The sequence below is a fragment of the Ovis aries genome, chromosome 13 (assembly GCF_016772045.2).
Source record: "Ovis aries strain OAR_USU_Benz2616 breed Rambouillet chromosome 13, ARS-UI_Ramb_v3.0, whole genome shotgun sequence".
Classification (NCBI taxonomy): domain Eukaryota; kingdom Metazoa; phylum Chordata; class Mammalia; order Artiodactyla; family Bovidae; genus Ovis; species Ovis aries.
Window position 1 is genome coordinate 72,595,636 of NC_056066.1, and position 23,838 is coordinate 72,619,473.

Below are 23,838 nucleotides of genomic sequence, written 5' to 3' on the forward strand. Positions count from 1 at the left end.
AGAAGGGCCCTCTGTGTAAGGAAGTGCTTCCTCATACCCTTTGGGATGGCCCCTCACTTGAACTTGTAGACATTACAGGGCTTGCCTGCAGGGTAAGGACCAAAATTCTCAGCAGCCTGCAAGGCCTGATGTGGGCTGCCCCTGCCCACCTCTCCGGATTCATCCTGAATGGCTCTCCAAGAATACTTGCTTTCCTACCTCAGGGCCTTGGCACATGCCTCCCCTCTTTTTCTTGGTGTGCTTTTCTCCTCTTTCCTCCCCTAGTCAACTTCTAGTGACATTTCAAGCTTCAGCTTAAATCTGACTTTACCTAGGATGATTTCTTGAGCCCTACCCTACCCCCCACCAGATACTGCCACATGATGTCAGTACTTCTGGGCATTGTGTGCAGTCACAGCCAAACAATGATTATGACCGTTTATTCACCTGAAGCCTTTGCTACCAGACTGTGGCTTCCAAGAAGGATGGGATCCTATCTAGCTTATTTGCCATGATCTCAGCATCTACACCAGAGAAGGCAATGTTCACTTAATCTTGCATGAAATGTTCCCTTGGTACCTCTAATTTTCTTGAAGAGATCTCTAGTCTTTCCCATTCTGTCGTTTTCCTCTATTTCTTAGTCCATTGGTTTAGAGAACAAATGTTAATAAAAAACAATATTTCAATAATGGGTCCAGTACTCTTGCCTGGAAAATCCCATGGACAGAGGAGCCTGGTAGGCAGTCCATGTGGTCGCAAAGAGTCGGACACAATTTCACTTTCACTTTTCACTTTCATACATTGGAGAAGGAAATGGCAACCCACTCCAGTGTTCTTGCCTGGAGCATCCCAGGGACGGGGGAGCCTGGTGGGCTGCCGTCTATGGCGTCACACAGAATCGGACATGACTGAAGTGACTTAGCAGCAGCAGCGGCATCTACACAGTACCCAGGCATAAGGAAGCCCTGAGTGAATAGCTGGGGAACCTGGGAGCATCTCCTGAGTGAACCTCACTGTTCTTTCACGGTCAGGAACTGTATCATGTCTTTTTCCTCACAACTCAGCGCATAGTAAGTGCTCAGTTGGGCCTGGCAGTGGCTGCCAAGAATATTCACGACTAACTCTGGGAGTTACTAGGATATTTGTAAAATACTGATGATGGCTGTAACCACAGTAAATGCCATCCTAATATACAGACCAGACTCCTCAGTTTAATAAAACCAATGTAGTGCCTTTTCCTTGCAATTCTCATTCAGGTTTAGTATGGCATAATCTGGGCTGGGCTTCCCTGGTGGCCCAGTGGTAAAGACTCTGCCTACCAGTGCAGGAGACACGGGTTCGATCCCTGATCAAGGAAGATCCCACAGACCACGGGGCAACAAAGCCCATGTGCATGCACCACAACTATTGAGCCTGTTCTCTAGAGCCTGCTCACCACAGCTACTGAAGCCCACGTGACCCAGAGCCTGCTCCGCAACGAGAGAAACCACTGCAATGAGAAGCGTGAGACCTGCAACCAGAGAGTAGCCCCCACTCTCTAAAACTGGAGAAAAGCCTGCACAGCAACGAAGACCCAGCCCAGCCAAAACTAAATAGATGCATAAAATTATATCAAAAAGAATAACTTGAGTTTTAATCATAACTCTTGACACTGGGTAGTTCTAAAACATGCATAAGTTATTGAAGCCAGTTAAGTCTCAGTTATGTCTATAACTATAACACAGAGGTAATGATACCTCCTTCCTGTGGCTTTTCACTCATTCCTGTGAATCAAGTGTTTGCAATGAACTGGTCTAGGTGCTGGGGATGCAGTGCAAATAAGTAGATGTGGTCCCTGCCCTCAAGGGGCTTGGAGTCTAGTGCCAGCAATAGATTGGATTTATTTAATCATCATAGGAATAAACGTTAGGCAGCCCCAGCAGTGTGATCCAGAGAGACGACCGTCCAGTTCTTGGTTGGCAGCGGGATGGGGAGGGTTGGTTGACCAAAGATTAAGTGAACTCTATGTGAGGCAGCTAGCACACAGCAAGTGCTCAATAAAGGCTAGCTTTTTGGCAGGTCAAAGTCTTTGCTCAGAAAAGCTGGCCCAGAAAGGATTAACTGGGAAGATGAAGAGGAGCCAGGGAGGAGAGAATGAGACCAGCTCTGGTTTTCTGCCTAGGTCTGCGTGATTGTAAGAAGGCGGGCTTATGTCCTGGGATGCCCAGCTTTTGCTTGTTTGGGGACACTCCTGAGTCAAGGAGGCCTCAGAGCTTCTGTCCTTGGGAGGAAGAACATTTGGGGGATCTGTTCATCAGTGAGACTTGTCCCCTACACACAGAATGGAGGAGTTTCTGGAAGCCACATCTGTCGTATAAGATCCACCCCCCTTGGACCAGAGTTTATGGCTTAATTGACCTGGATACTAGAAAGCATATCAGATGATTGTAATATGCATTCTGTCAACGTTCTCCACTGACCTCCAATCAGCCAGCATGCTCTGTCCCTCTGTTGTAAAGCCTGCTAACTGAGACCCTTAGCACCTTGATGTACCCATTGGCAGCCTGTGCTCTAGCAGATCCATGCCCCTGTTCCCACATGTGGAGTTGTCTGTCTATTTAACTGTTCCTAAATCTATTCACTTCTACTGTATGCATTACTTATTTGTTTCTCTTAATTATCTTTGGCTACGCGGTCTTTGCTGTTGTGTGCAGGCTTTCTCGAGCTGTGGTGAGCAAGGCTAGTCTTTAGCTGTAGTGGGTAGGCCTCTCACTGAGGTGGTTTCTCTTATTGCAGAACATAGGCTCTGGGTGTGCAGGCTTCAAGTTGCAGTCCACGGGCTTAGTTGCCCCAAGGCATGTGGAATCTTCCCAGTGCAGGGATCAAAACCACATCCCCCTGCATTGCAAAGTAGCTTCTTAACCACTGGATCAATAGGGAAGCCCTGGACCCATTATTGAAATATTGTTTTTTATTAACATTTGTTCTCTAAACCAGTGGACTAAGAAATAGAGGAAAACGACAGAATGGGAAAGACTAGAGATCTCTTCAAGGAAATTAGAGATACCAAGGGAACATTTCATGCAAAGATGGGCTCGATAAAGGACAGAAATGGTATGGACCTAACAGAAGCAGAAGATATTAAGAAGAGGTGGCAAGAATACACAGAAGAACTGTACAAAAAAGAGCTTCACGACCAAGATAATCACGATGGTGTGATCACACATCTAGAGCCAGACATCCTGGAATGTGAAATCAAGTGGGCCTTAGAAAGCATCACTATGAGCAAAGCTAGTGGAGGTGATGGAATTCCAGTTGAGCTATTTCAAATCCTGAAAGATGATGCTGTGAAAGTGCTGCACTCAATATGCCAGCAAATTTGGAAAACTCAGCAGTGGCCACAGGACTGGAAAAGGTCAGTTTTCATTCCAATCCCAAAGAAAAGCAATGCCAAAGAATGCTCAAACTACTGCACAATTGCACTCATCTCACACGCTAGTAAAGTAATGCTCAAAATTTTCCAAACCAGGCTTCAGCAATACGTGAACTGTGAAGTTCCAGATGTTCAAGCTGGTTTTAGAAAAGACAGAGGAACCAGAGATCAAATTGCCAACATCTGCTGGATCATGGAAAAAGCAAGAGAGTTCCAGAAAAACATCTATTTCTGCTTTATTGACTATGCCAAAGCCTTTGACTGTGTGGATCACAATAAACTGTGGAAAATTCTGAAAGAGATGGGAATACAGACCACCTGACCTGCCTCTTGAGAAACCTATGTGCAGGTCAGGAAGCAACAGTTAGAACTAGACATGGAATAACAGACTGGTTCCAAATAGGAAAAGGAGTATGTCAAGGCTGTATATTGTCACCGTGCTTATTTAACTTATATGCAGAGTACATCATGAGAAATGCTGGGCTGGAAGAAGCACAAGCTGGAATCAAGATTGCTGGGAGAAATAGCAATCACCTCAGATATGCAGACGACACCACCCTTATGACAGAAAGTGAAGAGGAACTAAAAAGCTTCTTGATGAAAGTGAAAGAGGAGAGTGAAAAAGTTGGCTTAAAGCTCAACATTCAGAAAACGAAGATCATGGCATCTGGTCCCATCACTTCATAGCAGATAGATGGGGAAATAGTGGAAACAGGGTCAGACTTTACCTTTTTGGGCTCCAAAATCACTGCAGATGGTGATTGCAGCCATGAAATTAAAAGACACTTACTCCTTGGAAGGAAAGTTATGACCAACCTAGATAGCATATTGAAAAGCAGAGACATTACTTTGCCGACTAAGGTCCGTCTAGTCAAGGCTATGGTTTTTCCAGTGGTCATGTATGGATGTGAGAGTTGGACTGTGAGGAAAGCTGAACACCGAAGAATTGATGGTTTTGAACTGTGGTGTTGGAGAAGACTGTTGAGAGTCCCTTGGACTGCAAGGAGATCCAACCAGTCCATTCTAAAGGAGATCAGTCCTGAGTGTTCATTGGAAGGAATGATGCTGAAGCTGAAACTCTACTTTGGCCACCTCATGTAAAGAGTTGACTCATTGGAAAAGACTCTGATGCTGGGAGGGATTGGGGGCAGGAGGAGAAGGGGACGACAGAGGATGAGATGGCTGGATGGCATCACCAACTCGATGGATGTGAGTTTGAGTGAACTCCAGGAATTGGTGATGGACAGGGAAGCCTGGTGTGCTGCGATTCATGGGGTCGCAAACAGCTGGACACGACTGAGCAACTGAACTGACTGACTGACTGATGAGTGTACAGAAGAAGAGAGTCTAACTTCTCCAAAAACAAGCTGAATGTTTTTGGGTGTTCATAAGAGAGGAGAAGGCGATGGCACCCCACTCCAGTACTCTTGCCTGGAAAATCCCATGGACAGAGGAGCCTAGTAGGCTGCAGTCCATGGGGTCGCTAAGAGTCAGGCATGACTGAGCGACTTTACTTTCACTTTTCACTTTAATGCATTGGAGGAGGAAATGGCAACCCACTCCAGTGTTCTTGCCTGGAGAATCCCAGGGACGGGGGAGCCTGGTGGGCTGCCGTCTATGGGGTCGCATAGAGTCAGACACGACTGAAACGACTTAGCAGCAGCTGCAGCAGCAAGGTAGAGAGTTCCTTAAGAATCGCTCTCAAACTTGGCATGAATGGGCTAACTATAAAAGACTTGGGAAAAAATATAAATTTTTAATTTATAAATTAAATTTAATTTTTTGCTCCATTTTAAAGAAACCAACAGAAACCAGAAATTGTAAATGATACATTACAGGAATGGAAGGCAGACAATGAGAAACTCCACTGAATATCTACACTCTGTACATAAATGTGACAGGGCTTCCCTGGTAGCTCAGCTGGTACAGAATCTGCCTGCAGTGCGGGAGACCCTGATTCAATTCCTGGGTCAGGAAGATCCCTGGAGAAGGGATAGGCTACCTACTCCAGTATTCTTGGGCTTCCCTCATGGCTCACATGGTGAAGAATCTGCCTGCAATGCAGGAGACCTGGGTTGGATCCCTGGGTTGGCAAGATCCCCTGGATGGGGAATCACAGTCCATGGGGTCACAGAATCAACACAGCACATACCTAAACGTGATATAAATTAAATATCACAAGAGACTTCCCCTGGCGGTACAATTGTTAAGATTTTGAGCTCCCAATGCAGTGTATACAGGTTCGATCCCTGGTTGGAAAACTAAAATCCAATGGTCACATGGTGCAGTGAGAAAATAAATAAAAAATGAATATCTTAAGGTTTATAAATCATTTAAAAATCTTTCTCTGCTCTCACTAACATTCAATTAACCAAGTTGCATTTGGCATTGATGACAGCAGATTAGAGGGCTTCTACTTCGGTTTTAAACATCAGTGTGAATACATCTGCTGTGACAAAGAGATGGTCCATCTCAGGAAAGAAGATACCAGATGGGTAAGTGAAACTAAGACAAGGAGAATAAAAGTCTGTGTATGCCAGTACCCTGATGTGTGACTTTCCCATAAGGTGTGAATGCAAGGTTTGGATGAGTTTATTTAGGGCAACACTGCACTTTTGTTTTTCTTTCTCAAGTAAAGGATGCTTCTGACCTGAGTCACTGGGGATTCTGTCTTCTACCTGGTCCATTGGAATTTTCCCAACGTGGTAGGTGCAGGTCATTCTGTTCAGACCGCAAGAGGCCAAACTAAAGATGTGTTGCCTAGAAGATTCTCCCAGCTATACAACCAAATGATCTACTGAGGCAGGCTCTCAAAAAATGTGTTTCTCAAAACTGGTGTTAATAGTTTGTCATGAAAAAAATTCTGACGTCAAGACAACTTGAGGAGGTTAAATGAAATGAGTTTTTCTGACTGTGAGACTATGCCAGAAGAATTATTTTATATATTGTTTTATATATTTTATATAAACTATATATATTATAAAATAGTATAAAATAGCAGTGCTTGGGTCTCTGGGTCTTAATTGGGACATGTGGGATCTAGTGCCCTGCTGCTGCTGCTAAGTCGCTTCAGTCATGTCTGACTCTGTGCGACCCCACAGATGGCAGCCCACCAGGCTCCCCCATCCCTGGGGTCCTCCAGGCAAGAACACTGGAGTGGGTTGCCATTTCCTTCGCCAATGCATGAAAGTGAAACGTGAAAGTGAAGTTGCTCAGTTGTGTCCGACTCTTCATGACCCCATGGACTGCAGTCTACCAGGCTCCTCTGTGCATGAGATTTTCCAAGCAAGAGTACTGGAGTGGGGTGCCATTGCCTCCTCCTCTAGCACCCTGACCAGGAATCAAACTGGGCCACTGCATTGGGAACGCAGAGTCTTAGCAACTGGACCACCAGGGAAGTCCCCAGAATTATTCTTCAAGAATTTTTCTTAATTCTTCACTATTCCTCCCATGTGACTCTGAGAAAGATTCTCAATTCAGGGGTAAATCCTGATTTACACTTTAAGTGCTCCTGGGGACCATGAGTCTCCAAGTGGTATTGCTATTTGTTCAGAAGGCCATCCTGAAGAATATCTATCAGGATTAGTAATGGGTTCCATGGAACCCATTTTGGGAAATGACATTACAATTGCTGACCCAACACTTTGCGTGACAGAGCCTCAATTTTTGCCCAAGTGTCCAGTACTCCTCCCATGTGACTCTGAGAAAGGTTCTTAATCCAGGGGCAAATCCTGATTGCTCTAAGTCAAGCATTAAAGTCTATCTAGCTTGCCAGTGATTGGATTAGACATGTGATGAAATCTGACCTTAAGACTCGAGGGTAAGTTGGCTAGCGGGTTGGGGCAAGGGAGACAAGAGAGGTTTCATAGCCCTAATAAAGAGATACATGTGGAGAAACATACCCTCTTTTTCTGCTGGATGCTGTTGAATGTGGACATGACTCCTGGAGCAGAGGCAGCCATATTGGCACCATGAGGGTAACTAGCTGAGAGCAAAACTCACACTATGTGGATGGCAGAGCAAAAAGATAGCAGCAGTCTGGGTTCTTGCTGATGCTGTTGCACCTCCGAATTAACTGATCCTGAGACTTCCCTGCCTCTGGAGTGTTGTTATGTGCAATTAGAAATATCCTTATTAAAAAAGATCTGTGCTGTTCAATAATGGTAGCTACTAGCTGCATGTGGTTATTGAGTACTGGATTGAAAATATTCAGTACAGAAAAGAATGTAAAATATCCCACTAATAAATAATATTGATTACATGTAGAAATGATAGTTTTTTTGGATAACGAGTTAAATAGAAGATGTGACATTGTAAAGCAATTTTCCACCAATTTTAAAAAAAGATGCGATTAAAATTGATTTCACATTTTAAAATGTGGCTACTAGAAAATTTTAAATTACATTTGGAGCCCACATTATATTTCTGTTGGGAAGTGTTAGGTTTAGGGCTTTCTGTTACTTACAGACAGAAAAAATATCCTAAGAGATACAGGTATAATCATTCTAACTTTACAGCCAGGAAAATTGAGATGAAAAATGTAAATGACTTGCTCATGATCATACCAGTGTGGCAGTTGTTGGAGATCACAGCTGAGCATCCGGACCAGTGCCTTCTCGGCACCTCTAAGAACCTGAGAACACCCTTTACAAGTTAAAGGTTCAGAAGCCTTCACCCAAATCTCAGCCCTAAAGAAGTGCAACCATTCAGAAACCCACAGGGATGTAAAGCAATTTCCCTCAATAAAAGATAAATTAACTTTTTAAAAGTATATAAAGGAAATAAAAGTGTGATTTTAAAAAGAGAGAGAGAGAAACCCTCAGGGAGTCTAGGAGACACAGAGTCCACTTTGAGACAGAGACGAGATATGTGGATCAGACCGTGAATTCTGCCTTCAAATACAGACTAGACACTGAGAAAACCATTCCCTCTGGCCAATGACACCTGCCTATTTCTAGGAAACTGTCTGAGATCCAAATGTCAGTGTCCCTAACGGACTGAGGAGAGATGGAGAGGAAGGAATCAGGACAGGCTCCTCTCCGGGGGTCCCCACTGTCCATGGAAGTCCTCAGCTGACAGTCCAGTGTCTGCATGACCTGGTCCCAGCTCACTTTCTCAGTTTTGTCTTCCAAAATCCACTAAAGCCCACTTTCAAAGCCACCTGCTTCAGAAAACTACCCAGGCCACCTCCTTCCTCCAAACACTCATCACTTCATACCACTAAGAGCTGCTATCTTGTCAATATCTTGTCTGTTTCATCCAACAGCCTTCCCTGATCCTTTTCCCCAGGTCCTCTATTTAGGAGCTAGCTCAAGATCTTTGGGCAGGACCGTGGAAGCCTCATCAACAGATCCAGACCGGGGTCAGACATGACGGAAGCAACTTGGCATACACACCCCAAGTTCTTAAGGCTCAAAGGAAGACAACTCTTGCAGCTTCCCAGATGGCGCAAGTGGTAAAGAACCCGCCTGCCAATGCAGGAGACATAAGAGATGCGGGTTCAATCCCTGGGTCGTGAATATCCCCTGGAGTAGGAAATGGCAACCCACTCCAGTATTTTTGCCTGGGAAATTCCATGGACAGAGGAGCCTAGGGGTCTACAGTCCCTAGGGTTGCAAAGAGTCGGACACAACTAAAGCAACTTGGCATGCGTGTACATGACAGGTAGGGGAGTGAGGACCAGGGAGTCCAATGGTCATAGCTCTTGTCCAAGCACCCCCAAATCAGACCAGGTAAACCAGGTATGCACATTATGGTGAACACATGTGCCCACACCATGGACACCCACATAGATGCTCTTGAGTAGAGGGGACCCATCCCAGCTTAGTTCTAACCCACCTTGGTAATGACCACGGACCCTGTGTCCCAGCGAGAACAAGTCAAGCAACCCTGAGGCATCTCTAGAGGCAGCAAAGAATAATGGAAATTGCTTGGGCTTCAGAATCAAACCTGACTCTGAATCTTTCTTTAATACCCCAAAACACCCTTCTCTTCATCTCCACCCCATCCACCTAGTCTGGCTGCACCAGTTCTCCCGGACAGACAATAGCATCTTCCCTAGTCTCTGCCTCCCCGGATACCCACTTCAATCCACCCTTCGCTGCCACCAGAGTCCTCTCCCTTCTAAGATGCAGATCTGATCACATAAAACCTGGTTTGTGACAGCTTCCCAGTGCCTTGAGGAAGGATTGTCCCCTAGGAAACAGATTCTGAGGCTGAGACTGCATGTGGGTGATTTTGGCGGGAGGGGGACTCTCAGGACAAACACCCGTAAGGAAGGAAGCAGGTTTCCATAAGTGGAAGAAGCTGAACAGATCCCATGGGGTCGCTGGAGCTGGTATGACCCTTCAGAGTAGTCTGAAATTGAAACGAGGAGGCTTTGTACTCTGGCATCAACTCATTAACTGTGGGTCACCCCCAGAGGGAGGCCTTTTGACAGAAGGCAGTGTCCAGCTATGAGCCATCAGCAACCCACACTCCTGGCAAATAGGGGAATAAGAGCCCTGGTCCTGAGGGATGTCTGATGGTGTCCCACAGCCTCCCCTGTAAGAATGACATTCAAACTTCTCATTGTGACCCTGGAAACAAACCCTCATGGCCTGGGTCCTGCCAACCCTTGTCTCATATATGCCATTCTTCCTCTGAGTCTCTGTGCTCCCACTTTTCTTGAACACAAATGCTCTGCTCCCACCTCCAAACTTTACACTCAATATTCCTTTTCTTATAAAAACAGCATTCCTTTTTGGCTGAGCTGGGTCTTTGCTGTTGTGTGGGCTTTCTCTAGTTGCGGCAGGGGCTGCCATTCTCCAATTGTGGTGTGCAGCCTTCTCCTTGCAGTGGCTGCTCTGGGCACGTGGGCTTTAATAGCTGTAGCATGCAGGCTCTAGAGCGTGGGCCCTGGTAGTTTTGGCTCTTGGGCTTAGCTGCCCCAGGGCACGTGGAATCTTCCCAGACCAGGAGTCAAACCCGTGTCCCCTGCATTGACAGGTGGATTCTTAACCGCTGGACCACCAGGGAAGTCCTCGATATTCCTTTTGCCTGGCACAGCAGTGTGGTCCTCCGGCCACCCATCCTTCAGATCTTAGCCTCAAGGCTGATATCACTTCCTCCAGGAAGCCTTCTCTGATTACCCAACCAGATTAGGTTCACCCATCATCAGCTCATAAACCTTTCTTCTTACCCTTCAAATTATAAATACCATGTTGTAATTAAATAACTGTCTGATGCTGGTCTCTGCTGTTAGAATGCATGCTCTGAGGGCAGGGACCAAGACTGCCTTGCTCATCACAGCATCTCCAACCCTCAGTGTGATGAGGCATAGAAGGCATTCAGCAGATACTGTCAGTTGAGTGCATGAGTACTTGGCCTTGGACAAGTAAAGTGTGAGTTATCTAGGGGAGACCTCAGACTCTCAACAAACATTGGCTCCCTTCACTTTTTAGGAAAAGATTGCAGGGTGACCAGTCTTCCCCATTTGCCTGAGATTGAGGAGTTTCCCAAGAAACTTTATTACTTTCAGTACTAAAGCCAGGACAGGACAGTTCCCAGGCAGATCAGGAGGGTTGGTCACCTAAATCTGGGTGAGAAGGAGACAAGGGCATTTCATATTAATTAGTACAGTGTTCATGGCATGCTGGTAAAACAGCTCCTTGGAAAAACAACTCTGATTCACGTGTGTGCACGCATGCTAAGTCACTTTGGTCATGTCCAACTCTTTGCAACCCTATGGACTGTAGCCCACCAGGCTCCATCTTCCCAACCCAGGGATCGAACCTGCATCTTTTACGTCTCCTGCACTGCCAGGCAGTTTCTTTACCGCTAGCTCCACCTGGGAAGCCCTACCCTCATTCCCAGTGTTGACTAATTTCTATCATCTAAATATTCCTCCCCACGGCCAATCAAGCTACCAACAGTTGAACAGCCAGTTTGCAACATTCCTGAAAACTTAACAATGGCTGTCACGCATCAGTAGGAGCTAGTGGCAGCCCTGTAGCCACTACTAACTGTCGTATTCCTGCTATCTGCACATGCACAGTGTGGGCATACATGACCTCAATGCAGGGGTAAGTGGCGTTATTTCAGCTCCAAGAAGGGCACAGCTTGAGTGGACCTTGAAGAGCATCTAGTCCAAGGCAACAAGTCACCTATCATGTGGGCTACCTCTTTCCCATCCATCCTGTGTCCACAGCAGACGCTGCTAATCGATCATGACGCTGACTCCTAACACGGCCATGCAGCTCCCTTCACCGCGTCTCCAAGCAGCCACAGTCAAGTAGCTGATGCTGCACATAAGAGACATTGACTTACCTCTAGGAGTAAGTGTGGTTCAGCCCCTCATTATACAGGAGAGGAAACTCAGGCACAGGGAGGTAGAGGGACCTGCCCAAGGTCACACAGCCAGGCAGTGGCTCAGCTGGGACTAAAGAACAGATCACCTGCCTGGCTTGCCCTTTCACTCCTGCCTTGCCTTGAAGAGCAGCCTACCCCAGAGTAGGGTGGAACAAAGGGAAACTATCTAGGATCTGAGCCTAGATTTGGGGGGGCTCTGCTTAGAGCTCCCAAAGTCTTTTTGTACCTGAAGGCTTCTTAGCGTGTCGGCACATAAGTGTTGTTCATCTGTTTAAGGGAAGGCACTTCTGAAAAAAATCACAAAGTTGCACAGACTCACTGCATAAAATTCAAACAATCGAGGAGTGTTTAAACTAAAAAATCGTGTACTGGTTTCCCGAGTGGTCCAGTGGCTAAGACTCTGCACTCGCAATGTAGAGGGTCCAGGTTCGGTCCCTGGTCAGGGAACTAGATCTCAAATGCTGCAACTAAGACCTGGCACCGCCAAATAGATAAATATATATTCTTTAATTATTAAAAAAAAAAAATCTCTGTACTGTCTCCCTAGGAGTAATCACTGTTAACAATTTTGGTCCTTCCAGGATTTCTTCTGCTTATTTACAAGCCTGTGCATAGCACAAGTGGACTAAGAGATTAGCTGTTCCCCACGCTACCACTCTCCCTCTCAATGAGAACACAGCCGCCCATACAGTAGGCACTCAATAAATATTCGTCCAGTTGCTCTTGTTTGATTAAAATGCTTTAGATTCCTTTCTGTATGAGTATAGGTGAATCTGTCTCTTTTTTCCTCCCCTCTCTCTTAAAAAAAAATGTTTTTATTGAAGTATAGTTTCACTTCTATTTTTTTCAGAGGGTTACACCACTTGGCATGTGGGATTATGTTCCCTGGACCAGGGATCCAACCTACACCCCCTGCAGTGGAAGCATGGAGTCTTAACCCCTGGACCTCTGTCTTTTTAACGGGTTTAGTCCTTCCTGGCGTGGTCTCATGGATTCACTGAACAGTCCCTTTGGGTGACTGTATAGACGATATTCTGTTTCTGCTGTAACCATCCCAAGGCCTTGCTCTCTGGCTCGCCTGCAAGGTGGCACCAATGTCTCTTCCCATGGCCCCCAAATGCTCCCTCCCATCAAAGCTCCATGGTCTTTCACTTTCCAGGATTACCACCAGGGCACCCAAAGTGGAGGGGCTGACAGCATGGGCGACCAGCTCCTGGGATCAGGGTTGGTTTGCAGTGGGTATATAACAAGCCCTGGTAGCCTGCAGGGTTCCACCCACACACACACATAGAGGCTGCTCTCCTAGCTTGCATTGGAGGCAGGGGATTAATCGAGTGACATTGCCTGGATGCTGACAATCCTGGAGCCTGGGGGAAAGCAACTTTGCCAGGTCCTGGGTCAGTTCGGCCATGCTGAAGGCCTAGGAAGCCAGGAATAATTGAGGGTGGAGGGCGCAAAGGGATCAAGGGGATAGAGTCTGGGTTCAGACGCCCCACTGGCTGCTCCGAGGCCCCTGTCTGTGTGCAGGCCTGCGCACAACCCTTACGTCCGCGTGGCTTGTGTAACAGGCATCCCTCACCCTCAGTATCCAACACTGAGCTCCTGATCTTACCTCTTTGAGTCCTCATCCCATCTCAGCTCAGAGCAACGCCATCCTTTGCAGCTCAGACCTTGAAACCTTCCCTGACTCCTCTTTCTCTCCACACACCTGCTCTGCAACCCATGAGGCCAATCTATCGGCTCCACCTTCAAAATGGACACGGAGTTCAACCACTTTTCCCCACCTCTGCTGCCCCAGGAGGCTGATCCAAAGCATCGTGGCCTCTGAGCTGTATCATTGCAATAACTGATTCTAACCGATCTCCGCGCTTCTACCTTTCTGCACCGTCTCCTCCCCCAGTCTCCCAACACAAAGCAATCCCTTTAAACAAAGTCAGAGCAAGTCTTTTTTTTTATTTTTTGGTCATGAGGCATGCAGGAATCTTAGTTCCCTGATCAGAGATGGAACCAGTGCCCCCTGCACTGGAATTGCAGAGTCCTAACCTTTAGACCACCAGGAAATTCCCTCATATTACTTAAAAAATTTTAAAAAAAAAAAAAAATTTTTTTTTAACTTTTTATATTATATTGGAGCATAGCCAATTAAGCATGTGCTGATAGTTTTCAGTGGACAGCAGAAGGACTTGGCCATACATGTACAATTATCCCTTCTACCTCAAACTCTTCTCCCATCCAGGCTGCCACATAACATTAAGCAGAGTTCTCTCTGCTATACAGTAAGACCTTACTGGTTATCTATTTTAAATATAGCAGTGTGTACCAGTCCATCCCAAACCGTGTCACTTTTATAGCCCCCATTTCCCTCAGGATCACAGCCAGATTCTTACCACGGCCTCCTAGGCTCTGCATGAACAGCCCTCTCTCCACACTTGTCCCACAGGAATATTACACAGGGGAAGTGACAGCCTTCTCTGTACATCCCACCAAGGGCCCCTGTTGCCAAGTTGTCCTGTCGTCAGCAATGTGAAATTTGATCACTTTGTTAAGATGATATACATAAAGGATTCAAGTTGTATTATAAATAAAAGGAAGAAAAGCATGGTGCATGAAACACAGAACTGGGCCACCTTCCGGCCTTGGGGTGTCGCCCCCATTCTACACAGTTCAAACAGTTGTCAGCAGCACATCACATGCTTGAATGCTTCCAGGCACGAGGTGCTCACTCCTTGCTAGAGGGGAGGGGCTTCTGGAGTTCCTATGTCCCTGGGTCGCCCTGTGGATTCTGCCAGGGAAGTCTGGGCCATTCAACTCTCAGCTATGCAGGAGTAAGTAGGGGAATCAGTCATGACCAGACCTAACACCCACCTACTCTGTGGCTCTAGCTTGGGAAGGGATAGGAGAGAACTAGGTCTAGGGCAGGAAGCAAGCCTGTCTCCCTCACCCCACATTCTGCCCTCAACCAGGGCCCTTAAAAAATGAGACTGGACATTCCCCACAAAGGTGCGGCACCCAGGGCTGGTCCAGGGAACAGCTGCTGGGGACACGGAATTAGCAGGCGCTGGAAACATGCCAGGTTGATGAATGCCAAGGGCCTGGCCTTGGACAGGGGCACGTCTGGGGAGATTTGGCCAGCTGGACACATGCATCCCAGAGAACAAAGCCGCAGAGAGGAGACAAATGACGTCCACTTCCCTGTCTTACTCAGGGTCCACTCTGCTCCCCTGGGGGCCCAGATAAATGCCAAGAAGCTGCCTTCACAGTGGCCCAGCTGCCTGTCATGCTGACCCCTGGCCGTGAACTGGGATGTGAGATTTTCAAGATGAGGTTCAATTATGCTGATTCTACATTCGCAATGGAATCCACCTGACGTGGCTTCCGCCTGCACTGGCAGGACCCAACACAGTACTAAGCAAATCAAATGCTTGGCTTCTTAGGTGCTCCCAAATCAAAAGCTAGGTTTTGTACTGAAATATTTTTCCCCAAACAGAGGCAGCTGTAGTTCAGACCATCCTGAATTAGTTCGCCCTTTGGTCTGCGAAGGAAACATGGAAAAGAAGGGGTACATTTCAGCCATTCCTCTGAGCCAGGCATCACGCTAAGCCCTTTTCATGGATTATCTCATTTCATGGTTTCAGTCATATTTTGAGGGAGATTTTGACAGCCTTAGTGGAAAAAAAGGAAATGGAAGATACAAGAGGCCACATGATATGCCCATGTTTGTAAAATGAAGAGGTGGCTCCACCTGGACTTGGACTCAGATCTGGCCACTTGAAGTCCCAAGTGCTTAAGTAACACGTCTTTAGTCCCATTAGATTCTCTTAGGCCTTCTACACTTAAGCTTTAATAGTGATCAAGAATTTTTAAACTAAAAGACGTTCCTTGTAAACCTGAAGAAAACCCCTGCCCAAAAAAACCCCACCAAAGCTAAGAAATTAATTTAGTAACATAAAAGGACTGAAGGCTAATGTACAAAAATAACTATATGCCTATAACCTAGCAATGAACAATAGGAAAAAGGAAATTTTAAATGCCATTTATAGTATCATAAATGCCATTTATAATATCATAAGAAATAAAATACTTGTTAATATTACTTTTTAAAAAAGTGCAAAACACTGAAAATGCTAAAACATTGCTGAGTGAAATTAAAGAAGATGTAAGTAAGAAAGGATATATACCATGTCCATGGATTGGAAGGCTCACTGCTGTTTAGATGTCCATTCCCTCCAAATTGATGTAAAAATCAAATGCATTTTTCTTTTAACTATTTTACTCATAATAACTCTCGAGAGTCCCTTGGACTGCAAGGAGATCCAACCAGTCCATCCTAAAAGAGATCAGTCCTGGGTGTTCATTGGAAGGACTGATGTTGAAGCTGAAATTCCAATACTTTGGCCACCTGATACGAAGAGCTGACTCGTTTGCAAACACCCTGATGCTGGTAAAGATTGAAGGTGGGAGGAGAAGGGGCCGACAGAGAATGAGATGGTTGGATGGCATCACCAACTCAACGGACATGAGTGAGTAAACTCCAGGAGTTGGTGATGGACAGGGAGGCCTGGCTTGCTGCAGTCCACAGGGTCGCAAAGACTCAGACACGACTGAGGGAATAAACTGAACTGAACTGACAGAATAAAAGGAATGTAATGAATGCATCAGTATGAACAATGCATCCAATTGTTAGAAAACTAACTAGGATCCAAAAACTAGAAAAAAAGAATTTAAAAGCAACAAAAGGCTTCCCTGGTGATCCAGTGGTTATGAGTCTGCCTGCCAATGCAGGGAACACAGGTGTGATCCCTGGTCCAGGAAGATCCCAGCTGCCTTGGAGTAACTAAGCCCAGGTGCCACAACTACTGAGCCAATGCTTTAGGGCTCATGAGCTGCAACTACTGAAGCCTGCACGTCAAAGCCCATGCTACGCAGCAAGAGAAGCCACCACAATGAGAAGCCCTGAGAACCCAGGGCACTGCAACAAAGAGCAGCCGCCACTTGCCACAACTAGAGAAAGCCTATGCGCGGCAACGAAAACCCAGCATAGCCAAAAATAATACATTAAATATTTTTTTAAAAAAGCAACAAGATCAACAGTTTGCACAGATCTGTATGGATGAGTCTCTCAAATTCTCTAGTGAAGAGTTAACATAATCACTTCTTTCCAAACTGCCTTTGGTTCTTGTGAAGTTGTGCTGAATATACTTCCTCACGATCCATCAAATGCGTTTTTAATCAAATTTCCATCAGGCCTTTTTGGTAGAAATTGACAAGCTGATTTTATAATGTATACAGAAATGGAAATAATCTAGAATAACCTGAAAAGTCTTGAACAAAAAAAGTTGGAGGATTTACTCTGATTGAAAAACTTGTTTTATGGAAGATTGGGATTGACACATACGTACTACTGTATATAAAACAGATAACTAAGAAAGACCTACTGCATTGCACAGGGAACTCTGCTCAATACTCTGTAATGCCTGTGTGGGAAAAGAATCTAGAAGAGAGTGGGTGTATAACAGATTCACTTTGCTGTACACCTGAAATTAACACAACATTGTAAATCAACTATACCCCAATAAAAATTTACAACATAAATAAATAAAAACTTACTTTAAAGTTCCAGGAACCAAGACATCATGATATTGGCACAAAGATAGACACATAAATCAATAGAAATGATATTCCTATGGGGAGCGAATATAGAAAGAAATATGAAAGTTAAGTTTCTTCAAGGAATACATGGCACAGACCCAGGTCATGTGACAGCAGATATTACTCAGGGCTCTGTGCTGTGCTTAGTCATTCAGCCGTGTCTGACTCTGTGCCCTATGGACTGTAACCCACCAGGTTGCTCTGTCCACGGGGATTCTACAAGCAGGAATACTGGAGCGGGTTGCATGCCCTCCTCCAGGGGATCTTCTCCCCCCAGGGATTGAAGCTAGGTTTCCCACATTGCAGGACGTTTCTTTACCAGCTGAGCTACTTAGGGCTCTAGCTTGGAAAATTCATTTAACTCCCATGTTCAGTTAGGCTAAAATGAGCTGAAGCCATCAGTGTGGGGAAAAACAAAGAAATCTGTACCCAGAGCATAGAAGTTTCCATTTTTGACCCAGTTGTCATACTTACACATAAAAATACCATCATTTCAGCATGTAATAATAATAATAATAAAGCACTAACCACATGCCTAATTCTAAGTATTTAATGTATAACAATACTTCATTTAATTCTCTCAGAAAGAGAAAATAACAATTCTATCAATTGAAATTTGCTCAGTCGTGTCCACCTCTTTGTGACCCCATGGACTATACAGTCCATGGAATTCTCCAGGCCAGAATATTAAGTGGGTACCCTTTCCCTTCTCCAGGGGATCTTCCCAACCCAGGGATTCGAACCCAGGGATCCACAGGCAGATTCTTTACCAGCTGAGTCACCAGGGAAGCCCAATTCTATCAATGAGATCACATAAAAGAAAATAGCAAGTATAACATATAGGGAGAGAAATATTACTTCACAATGATTTGTTTCAGCTTTACATTTTTATATGTATGCATAGAACTATAATAGAAAATACATATGTTAAAGTGGATTATAATCATTAAAATTTGAAAGTCACTAGTGTAGTAGAAGAGAGAATTAAGAAGCCTCAATAATATAATGCATGTATGATTCTTAGCACAGAGTCTGATAAAGACTAGTAAAGACTCCGTAAATGGTAGAGATGGTTATTACTACTGTCACAGAGTCTGGTAAAAACTAATAAAGATTCGGGACTTCCCTGGTGGTCCAGTGGTTACGAATCCACCTCCCAATGCAGGAGATGCAGGTTCTACCCCTGGTTGGGGAACTATGAACCCACAAGCCTTGCGGCAACTAAGCCCGCGTGCCACAACTAAGATCCAGTGGAGCCAAAAAATAAAAACTGGTGAAGGTTCAACAAATGGTGGAGAAGACAGTTGTTACTACTTGGTCTTGATACGGCCAACTTCATGGGCATTCAACCTGTACAGTCACACAAGACTCTGAGCTCAGAAGGGCCCTGAATTGGGTTTAAGGCTCTGATGTCACCATCTTGAAATTCTTAATTTTGAAGAACGGGCCCCGCATTTTTGTTCTGCACCATGTCCCTAAAGTATGTAGCCAGTCTTGATTATTTTGTGTAGTTGTTTATCATTTATTAAAATGCTGATTTATAGTATAAAATATTTAATTGTCACTTATGATGATCAAATTCCATCTCGGCCTCTTATCAATTAGAGGACTGTCGATCTCAGTGTCCTCATCTATAAAATAGGGGTAATAATAGTACTTCCTGGTAAGGGTTAGAGTGAAAGTTTAAGTAACACAGTGCTTGCCATGTGCCCAGATCAGCACCAAGCACATCGTTCATACTCCAAAAATGTTACCTATTATTAGCTTTAGGGGGAAAAAAGTCAACCTTGGGCTTGCTTTTTCCTGCTGCACATTTTGGGGAGGGGATTATTGAATTAGATCCATCGTCCTGGAATTTATTTGAGCACCAGATTCCTTATAGAATTTGATGGCTCTTGCAGGAAATACCTCCCAGAAAAAACACAGAGAGTCCTGCAGTTTCAGGCTATTCGTGGGCCTTGGAATCCTAGGCTCAGGCCCAGGTCAAGATCAGAGGAAAACTAGTGGCGGTTCTAGTCTCTGGGTCTCGGGTGGGAACCGCCAGGCAGCCATGCAGCTGTGGATTACTACTTAAGGGCCGGGTGTGCTGGCTTTGGGCTTTAAGTCAGCAGCTATTTTTAGCTTTGCTATATATGGCCAGGGGAGGAATGTGGGGCTATAGATGGGGGAGGGGTGCCAGGAGGCTTAGGGCAGGGTTTGGAAGACTCCTCCGCCTGGACTATCTTCCCCTTCCGACCAGAGAATTGGAACTTCCAGCCAAAGCGACAAGCAGAGGGGGAGAGGGAAGGTCTGTGGGTTTAGGGATGACTGGGGCAGCCATGAAGATGTCAGGTCAAGTCACTTTACAACAGTAATATTCCTATTTTTTGACTGTGATCTGCAACAAAAAATACATCTGAATCATGATACACACATAAACAGATGTTTCGATACACAAAATATAGATATATAATTTCCAACTGAACAAACATTTCAGGAATCAATACTTTAATCTCATTCTCTATGAAACACTCTGATATTTTCTATTCTGTTCTGTTCTATTCTTCATTGCTTTCAAAATGGAAGTCATGACCCACTAAGTTGATTTGGCCAATGGGTCGACACCTCCAGTTTGGAAAGCTATTCTTTGGTTTGGAGCAGGCAGACACCTGTAACATCAGACTGCAAGGTAAGCCAGGGAATGGAGGAAAGCAGATGTGTTATCACTTGGATCAAGGCTTCTCAAAACAGAATAAGACGCAAATCTCAGCTTGATCTCCGCTGGACAGCAAGCTTTGGCCTTCAGTCTTTGTATGCTGTTCTCACCACCCGGAGCAAGCATCCTCCAGGTTGTCACCTGGCTCACTCTGTACTTCAGAGCCCCACTTGTCACTTCCTCCAGGAAGCCTCCCTGATTGCCTCAGTCTGGTTAGCCACCCGCTTCTTGCTCACTTAGCCCCCAGCATATCCCTGCTTGGCACCCAATACAATTTTCTGTTACATTCCCTGGAAGGCAGGGTGACCTCTCCCATCCTGTTCAGTTCTACACTTTCCCCATCCCCCACCCCACCCACCCAGTGCTGGCTTCCTAATAGTCACTCAATAAATATTTACTGAATGAATTAGTGATAGTTAATAGTAATAATGGCAACTGCACATTCATCCCATGAGAAAGCTTAGGAGAGGTTAGTATAAATCCATTTTAGGGATGAGGAAACTGAAGCTCCAAGAGACAAGAGAATACGATAGGGGCAGAGTGGTGATCCAAAGCTGCCCGGCTCCCAGCCGTCCCTAATCCCCGGATCTTATTTGTCCACATTCCCCTCAGTGCTACCCAGGATGGGGCAAAGGGCAGGTCCTTAACAACCCCTGGGAAAACTGATGACAGGTTGATTAAAGAGATTTTCCGAAGCAGTGGCCACATCTAATTTTGGAGGGTTGTGTTTGGGGGAGAGGATCTCTGAGGTTTCCAGACCCCCTGGATGTGGAGCTGTCTCATCCGAGAGGAGAATCTGGGCTTCTGACAAACCAGAGGGGCAGACCTCCCAATGACCTGGCCCGAAGAGCTCCTGGACATGCCTAGGCTAAAACCCAGGGCCCTGCAAACCTTCGTGCCCCAGCCCACGCCCACATCTCCAGCGGCAGCCCCAGCAGCCCAGCCTGCACCCCTCGTTCACGCCTCTCCCACTCCTCCCCGCCCCCAGGCATTCTTGCTGTTCCTCGTACGTACATACATATGTGCCAAGCCCAGTCCCATCTCAGAGCCTCTGCAGTCACCTTTCCCTCTGCCTGGGCTCTTCCTTCCTTCTCCCGTCCTCCCCACTTAGGTACTCAGACACCCGCCCTCCAAAAAAAAATTTCCCTCTTCCCTCTCTGCTAGTTTTTCTGTAACACAGGTAACTTTTGGAAATTGCATCTGTGTTTGTTTTCCTGTTTATTTCTGTTTTCTTCACTAGACAGGGAGCTTCCTGAGGACTTTGCTTGCTCACTGCCTCGGACCCTGGGACTTGCTTTGGGAGGGTGCCTGACACATCACTTGTGCTCTATGAAGGAATGAATGGGTTTTTCCTGTTTTAGACATATTGGGACATCAGCCTGTAGTTTCCCAGAAATATTGCTGTATCCCTGTGACTCACATTCATGCTCACACACACACACACACACACACACACACTGTGTGGGGAGGAGCAATAGTGTAAGGAAGGGAAGGAACTTTCTGCACATGCATATTTGCACCACTTTGCCTGGTTCACTGATGCCCAGCAAGCCTGCAGGGACTAACTCCACTTGGTAACTGGAACATGTGAGGTTTGCTCTCTGCTCATCCCCAGTACTCTGCGCAGTGACTAGTATAAACACCTGAACTGCACTGAATTGCAGAGGTTCCGCAAACAGCTCAAGGTCACCCAATTAGAAAATGTGGAGCCAGATTTAGTCCAATTCCAGCCAGCCATTGCGCCACGAAAACTCTGTTAACAACCTGTTAACATCCAGGTGCGTTGGAGGTTGAGCCCTCACCAGATAGCCAGCAGAAGGTAACCCAGTCAGAAGCCCATCCTATACCTGAGACCACTGTCTACAAGCCTCACAAACACAATCTTCCCATCAAGATGCAGTTCCGATGTCACCTCCTCTAAAGCCTCCCCTGACCTCCTCAGACCTAACTTTCCTTTTCTGCCACAGCACACTGTAAATACTTGTATATAATTGTTTGTCTGCCAGCATATCTTTGAACCCATGGACTCTATCCTATTTCTCTCTACCTCTAACCCTTTTTACAGTGCCTGGTGAATAAGTGGTACTACAGAAATATTCACTGAACAAAAGTATGCTTGGGTGGATAGATGGATGGATGATGAGTGGATGGATGGATGAGTGGGTGGATGGATGGATGGGTAAATGGATGAGTGGATGGGGGTGGATAGATGAATGAATGAACGAACACTTCATGATCTACTGGCTGAAAATAATTTTCATGGCAAAATTGACATTAGACATCAGTTCTTCTAGAGTATATTCCAGAGCTCTTTGTACACCTAGCCTGCCACAGTGGCAGTGGTGTCTTATTGAATGTGTCTTGAATGTGTGTTTTTATGACAGGCCTTGTACCAAGCATGTCTGCCAATTCTCTCGGCAGCTCCGTTATTGGCCTCACTTTTCCTGACAATGAAATGGATGCAGAGAGAGGTGGAGCTGCTTGCCCGATGCCACACAGCAAATCATATCCTGGCCCCTCCTGCCCCACCCTCCGCCACCTTCCTCACCCCATCTGGCCCCTCCCCAGGTCTGCAGGCTTCAGGCCGGGCTCACCTCCATCCGCGTAGGTCTCGGTGCCATAGCCGTCCTGCAGGCCGTTGTTCCAAGTGCCCTCATACTTGGCACCGCTGCTGCTGCTCTGCCGGGTCCCGTAGCGGCCCTTGAAGCCGTGTGTCCACTCGCCCTTGTAGAGCCAGCGTCCCTTGGTCTCTATGCCCAGCCCGTGCCGTTTGCCCTGGCTCCAGTATCCCTCGAAGGTGTTTCCGCTGGGCCAGGTGTAGACACCCGCCACTTCAAAGCCAAAGTTCCAGGAGCCCGAGTATTCCCCCTGGCCCTTAGGGCCCGTGCACAGGCCGTGCCCATGGGCCTTGCCCCCCTCCCAGCCCCCGCAGTACGCCCCACCATCATCAAAGTCAAAGCGACCCCCGCTCATCTCATCGTAGCCCCCGACCTCTTCACCGTTCTCCAGCTTTGGGGGAGAAGGTGATGGGGAGAGGGGGTGCCAGCAACTCTCTCCAAGCAGCTCAGGGCTGGGCGGCCCCCTGACTCACCGCGCCCCGGGAGGAGGGAAGCGAGATGCCACCCGAGGCTGCAGGAACCTAGGAGCCAAGTCAGCACTGAGTCGGGCGGTCAGTGCCATGCCTGGGAGGCCCCCACTCAGTCGGCCAGAGGAAGGCTGCCAACCGAGGAGGAAGTGGGAAGGAAAGGTTCGAAGTCTCCACAGAGTGTCCCCAACCTGGCTTCCATGGAGTCAAAGGAAAAAGTGCTGTGATCCCTTTAAGAAGTGCAATGGGAGGGGTGGGGTGGAGGGGTCCCCAGTCTGTCTTCAAAAAGGAGAACTTTTCCTCGGTGACAGCCCCCAGCTCAGAGGCTGAATTCCCGGCAGCCGGCTGGCCCCCTTCTCCTCCACCCCCCCGGGTGTGCCGGGCTGTGATTCCGCGCCCTGCCCCGCCCCCCTCCAATCCTACCCTCCTCCTGGGATGGAAAGGTCAGTGTTGCCCTAACAAGGCCATTGGATCTCAGAGGCTGCTCCCAAAATAACCCCCCGGCCGGCCCAGCCTCCTTCAAAGCGGGAGGGGTGTTTCAAACTGGGCTAGTGCTTCAGACTCGGGGAGTGGCTGGAGGGATGAGGAAGGGAAGCTGAGAGCAAGTGTGGGTAGTCGGGGCAGGCGATAGGCGGCTTTTCTTCTCTTGGGTAAAGAAGAGCTCCGTTC

At 46.6% G+C, this 23,838-nt stretch overlaps 1 protein-coding gene across 1 annotated transcript in view; it reads right to left on the bottom strand.

Moving 5' to 3' along the window:
* Positions 1–23,497, bottom strand: part of JPH2 (junctophilin 2) — a 78,415-nt gene extending 54,918 nt beyond the window's left edge. The window contains exon 1 of the mRNA XM_027977219.3: positions 22,679–23,497. Within this exon, the coding sequence (XP_027833020.2) occupies positions 22,679–23,057 (379 nt within the window). The 5' untranslated portion in view covers positions 23,058–23,497. The remainder of the gene's footprint in view (positions 1–22,678) is intronic.
* Between the last annotated feature and the right edge of the window lie 341 nt (positions 23,498–23,838).